Genomic DNA, 5,636 nt, shown 5'->3' on the forward strand with positions numbered 1-5,636 from the left:
TGTTACGCAGACAGCACACGTACTAATTTCGTCCAACCTAAATAGTGCTTCCCCCAAAACGAATTTTAAAGAAAGAGTATCAAGTTACTTCGTCACCGAATTAAGGACATTCATCTTACTATAAAGCTCCGAAAAAATATTCTGCTCACAGAGCTTGGTGTCACGTAAATCAATCTGATCGAATTTTGCCCGAAAAGCTGCACCGCCCTTTCTTTTTTAACTTGTAATTCTATTCTATTATTCAAGAGAGAGTTGTAAATAAAAAAAAACCTTTTATTTGCCTCGTTCTCTACGTCGCATTTACTACAGATGTTCATCAGTGATCAGTGAACCGGAGACCAATTTTCATGGTGCCTCGTCTCCTTCGCCGACGCTCCTTCGGCTAGTCGGGCATTCTTCGTCCACACAGGGAGACTTACCACGCTTACGCTGCTCAAGAAAGCTACATGGTCGCCACATCGCTAATCTTTCAGCTGCTTCAAAGACTCAACGTCGACCGGTACCACTTCTATTTGGCCGGTCCTCTGACGAGAACCAATTTAGAAAATATAACTTGACAACTACTCCAAGTGTACCTAAACGGGGTCCTACAGGTTTACGCAACTCCAATCTGTAAAGAAGAGGTGACAGCAAAGACACAGTGCGAGAGCCTGCTTCCTACCCTTCTACACTGCACCTCTCTGAAAATTCTTACCTCCGCCCCACACTACGTCGCCATCGTCACGTTTGAGCGTTCTCGACCACTTCTAACTACCCCTAGACGGATCTCCTAACATCTTCAAACTGTTCTTCGTATTACTACTGAGAATGTCAGTGGAATCGACCAGTTCAAAGACAACAATACACTCTAAGTATAAGCCAGACTTCCCTGCGATAATGTAAGTTGAATGCAAGTCAACGAACCATCGAGTAAGAGGCAAGTTCGTAAAGAAACTGTGACACTGCGTCGGTGGGAGAATATAACGGGGTACTTTAATGTTACCAGCTGAGTTGATAACATAAATTGGTCACCGTAAAGTTTTTAAAGGCTGACGTTTTGAGTGTCAGCCCTTCGTCAGAGCCAATCGCTTTGACGAAGGGCTAACGCTCGAAACGTCGGCCTTCTATCTCTGTGAACCATCTTCGATCCCACCTGCAATGCGATAAACTTTCTAAAATTTGCTAATCGTACGAGGTCCCCTTGGAATGTTTAGACGATCAAATTTTCCAATATGGAAGACTGAAGAAAGAATACAATGACCAAATTGAGCCAAAATTCGGAACACCATGCTATGAAAGGTAGATAGTTCAGATAACACATGATCCTCATGCTAATCATGGTTACCGCTAACTTGTGTGCATGTTACTTCCAGTGAGAATCTTTCTCGTATTTGCCAAATAGTTTGGAAGCGTTTTGTTAAAATGAGCCCCTTAAAGATTGTCCTTGTCACTTTTGGATAGAAAAAAAGTGGGCACTAATTAATTTTTACGCCAAATGAAATCTAAGAGGGGAGTTCCCTATCAGAGCCTCTTGCAGTGTCCCTTAATTTTCGCCAGAGGTGGTTGGGATATTTTGCTTAACGAAATATATTTTCCTGCACTTTTTCAAGCTGCGTATTTGACTTAGATTTGGAGGAAATTTTGGAAGTTGTGATAATCAATTGAGCTTTCAGGGGTTTAAAGGAACAGTAAGATTGACGAACAGCCACCAATCAGGAAACTGGACGGCAACAACGCCAACAGGAGTCTGCAACAGCATGGGCTCCTTCGGCAACAGCAGAAAACAGCAAAACACTGCATGACCAGTCAACCCACACAGCAAGTATAAATAAACTGCGCCTACAGGAAAGGTTGATATGATAATTTTAACATCAAATTGACAAAAAAAATAATAACTTGCAAATACCTTTACTTTCTAGAGCCTCCTCAAATAAGTCCAGTCAACCAGACTTACACAGCTTCTAAGATCTTTCCCCTTTCCTTGGAAAATTTCTCTAGTTTAGAAAATTAGGCAAGCTGTTCCAGTCACCAAGATCTTATTACCTCAGATAGAAAATTTCACATTTAAGTCGGGTTAGAGAGGCAACACATGACTGCACCTTGTTCATCTCAGCCACTGAACTGAAATTTCCAAAATTTACTGTGCTAAGCTTGAAGTCTCACCTTAGAACCCAAGATGAAATTTGCAATAAGAAAAATCAACAAAATTTGTACTTAATATTGATCAGCCTGACTGCCACACCTAGATGAAGAGGCCCTAACTTACTAATGTTTTTTCACACTAAGTACAGAAAATAGCCTAAATCAAACACTCATCACAAGGAGCATAATATAAACATAATTTTCAGAACTGAGTAACATCTCAATTCTTTCCAGCAGTTATTGTAAGAAAAAAATTATCTTTAACAACCACACAAAGTTCAAACCACTCATTCAATGAAAAAAATTCCACATCAAGGAAAATCAATTAAAATGCTGATAAAAGCTCAAACTGGCCCATGCCAAGGCCATACTAGATAACAAAGTTATGAATGAATATGGTAAGATTATAACACACTCCAATGAAACACACAGGCTATTGCCATTATTTGGAGTTGATCACATGACTGTTCCTACCAACTCTTAATTTCGAAGGCCCAAAATACCAAACAATTCATATAAAATTAAAAAAATTTAAATCACACTAATGTCTATAAACACATCTCATGTAACTCTCAATATTTTAGTGTTTGACAAAACTTTTGCAACATTCTTTTAAAGCCCTTCAGTAAACAAGTCACTTACATTACCCTAAGAGAAAAAAATGAACTCTTTGCAGGTCTTTGTGAGCAGAGCCTAATCTCTACTGAGATAATGCATCTTGGCTAATAGACACATTGTTATGATTCTAGTTTCAAGAGCACCCTTACACATTTGTAGGAAACTCTACTTCTTGTCAAAATTTGAAGTATATAACCACTATTCTTGTTTTGCTGAAGTTCAACTCAAGAATATATACCTGGATTCTTGGGTCTAGAGAAGCTATGGTAACTTGAGAGAGTTTCTAACTAAATCTCTAAAAAAATTCTTTCCTCTACATTTATTCAAAATGGAAACAAAGAAACTAATTCTTAATTTGTTCGGTAGTAACTGGTGATTACACATAGTAAGGCAGAGAAAAAAATTAAAATTCAACTTCTAGTCATGCTTTGCAGACAAAGTATCCATGATCCTGGACAGCAGGGTTCCAAATAGAGTCCTCTGGGTTTTTTGCTAACACATAATAGTCACTGTTCTACACGAACCTCATACATTTCTGCACTAATGGGGTATTTGAAGGAGGAGCCATCACAAAGGTACTAGAAAACTGTTTTTTCCCTAATAAGCTAACAAGTGTGTGATATCAAAAGCACACTATAACTTTGGAATCTCTACCTAAAACAGAAGAATTCCCAGTCCATTCCCTCCATGCTCTGCAACAAAAGTCTACTCCCCATCTCCACAACAGCAACAAAGCCTGGAAGAGAATACTTTAAAAAACTGATTACTATAAATCGTTGAAGAAGTCTAAAGAAAGCCTGGGTTGATTAATCATAAGCATTGTTTTCTCTTCTTTCAGCATCAGCACTTTCTTGTTGTTCCCCAGAACCATCAATGTTGTCATCATGATCTTGTGTAGTGCGATCTGGGGATGTTGACCTTCTCTGTTTTGGAGACCTAGAAGGAGACCTCGATGTTTTGTTCCGGGGTGATCTTGAACGAGATTTGGAACGAGAACGAGACTTGGAACGAGACTGTCTGGGTCTTGAACCAGATTTTGAACGGGACCTAGAGTGGGATCGTTTGCGGCGAGGACTTCTGGAACGAGAACGGCTTTCCTGTTTTCTTGGTGACTGTGAGCCACTGTAGCGAGCTTTGCGTGGTGAGCGGGATCGAGACTTTGAACGACGCCGGGGAGATCTGGAACGTGATCGGCGAGCCCTAAGGATAACACAAAACTGACATAAGTATCCTGTTGCTCATTTTATGCAATTTTACTCAGAGTCACACTGCTCTGTATCAGCATCACAAATTGAAAGGCTCTTGCATTCTCCTAATTAGGTTTTCTTTTTACTTGTTTACATACTCTTTTAATTGGATGATCAGATATTAGGATATATGGTTTCACCTGGGACTTACTGACTGCAGCTCTGGGAAAAAGATTAAGTTTGCAAGAAGAAACTTAGTCACAAGCGATCAGTTTCATATAACTTCTTGCAATTGCTGGCAACTAAAACAAATGAGAGTATTTTCAGCAAGCTTTTCTCAAACTGTCGAGGGCCCTGTAAACAAAGAGCCGTGACACTTCTGTCGGAGATCCACTACTAGTCTAGAAACCCAAATTTAACTCAATTTAATAACTTAAGTCAATTAGTAGTTGACAATAGTTTATCAAGATCTTTGAAATAACAAAAATTTCACAAACACTTTTACCTGCGTCGAGGAGAACGAGAACGTGATCGATACCTCGAACTGCTGTAGGATGATGATTGTCTATGACGATTACTTCGAGGTTTATAGGGATCTGATGGTCTTCCATACTTTGCCATCTGCACGCGGATTTCTCGTCCATCGATGATAGTTCCGTGCAAGGCATCCATTGCATCTTCAGCATCTCGCTTTTCGTAGAATCGTACGAAAGCAAACCCTCTGGATTCTTGTTTGTAGCGGTCGCGCGGAATGTAAACGTCGCCAAGATCGCCATATTTTGAAAAAACGTGCGTCAAGTCCCCCACAGTAGTACGATAAGTAAGGTTGTCGACTTTTAAGCTAGTCATTCCTTCAATTTGGGGCGGGCCTTTACTTCCATCGAAGCTCATGATGGTCGCGAAATTGCAAACCCTGTCTTGTATGGGTACAGAAATGGCGTCCTGCAAATCCACGTGTTGTACTTTACGCTAAATATGTAGTGCCCCCCTCTAGTGCGTAAGAGACTCGTACCCAGTACGTCACATGAACGCTGCTCGAAACGGAGACCGTCAAAGTTAGCGCCAGAAATGTAACTAAGTTGACAAATTCGAATTCTGTAAAGTTATCACGTGCATTCTATGTACCTACCGGCTACAAGCAGAGTTTTCAATGGAAATATATATTCCTTTCTTAAGATCGAATGGTAAGATAATCACATTGTACGATTGCCGAGACCCAGTTGAACTCTGAACCGTTTGATGAATAAACACCCTAAAAGTGTGCCTCTCCTCTTCTAGAACTCACTAAGAGGGATCGATGACTAGCCTATGATCTAATTTACGATCAAGTGTTTCTTTTCCAGGGAGTGAGATGTTGTAAAGAAAGCCTGATGTGCCCTGGACTGTAAGTAGTCCCTCAATGCGGCAAAATCCGTTGCACTTGTACATAATAAGTGAAGAAAAAAAAAGCGCGCCGCAATCATGAGATAAATTGTTTTCTTCTTTGACTCAGGTGACGGACTTCGCCGAAAGGGAGGGACTCCTCGTTGCCTTGATGAGCCCACGATCCTCTCCAGGTGGATCACCCTTAAGTTATTACTGAGTTCAACAACTGAATTAGTTATCCTGTACAAACATTTTCAATTATAAATTTTATACGAAAGGAACGGAGTCCAAAAACGAATTAACATTAGAAAACTTAATAAAATAACAAATTTTTACATGGAAGAC

General features: G+C 40.0%; 1 protein-coding gene across 2 annotated transcripts; it reads right to left on the reverse strand.

Annotated features, from left to right (window-relative positions):
• Positions 1 to 260: 260 nt before the first annotated feature.
• On the reverse strand, positions 261 to 4,897 carry LOC131797377 (serine/arginine-rich splicing factor 2-like). 2 transcript variants are annotated; one of them, XR_009341212.2, is made up of 3 exons: positions 4,432 to 4,897; positions 3,394 to 3,939; positions 261 to 1,818 (listed from the first exon to the last, which is right to left on the reverse strand). XR_009341212.2 is itself a non-coding variant. In XM_059115003.2 (2 exons), exons 1-2 carry the CDS (start codon positions 4,815 to 4,817, stop codon positions 3,546 to 3,548), a joined length of 780 nt encoding a protein of 259 aa, XP_058970986.2. In that variant the 5' UTR covers positions 4,818 to 4,897; the 3' UTR covers positions 1,820 to 3,545. The 2 variants fall into 2 exon arrangements, 1 of the variants encoding a protein (XP_058970986.2); XM_059115003.2 differs by lacking the exon at positions 261 to 1,818 and having other exon boundaries at positions 1,820 to 3,939.
• Between the last annotated feature and the right edge of the window lie 739 nt (positions 4,898 to 5,636).

This window comes from Pocillopora verrucosa, chromosome 8, assembly GCF_036669915.1.
Source record: "Pocillopora verrucosa isolate sample1 chromosome 8, ASM3666991v2, whole genome shotgun sequence".
Classification (NCBI taxonomy): Eukaryota; Metazoa; Cnidaria; class Anthozoa; order Scleractinia; family Pocilloporidae; genus Pocillopora; species Pocillopora verrucosa.

Coding starts and splice junctions, on each gene's coding strand:
- LOC131797377 (XM_059115003.2), bottom strand. CDS start 4,817: ATGAGCTTCGATGGAAGTAAAGGCCCGCCCCAAATTGAAGGAATGACT. Junction 3,940..4,431: donor TCTCGTTCTCCTCGACGCAG/GTAAAAGTGTTT, acceptor TGTTATCCTTAG/GGCTCGCCGATCACGTTCCA.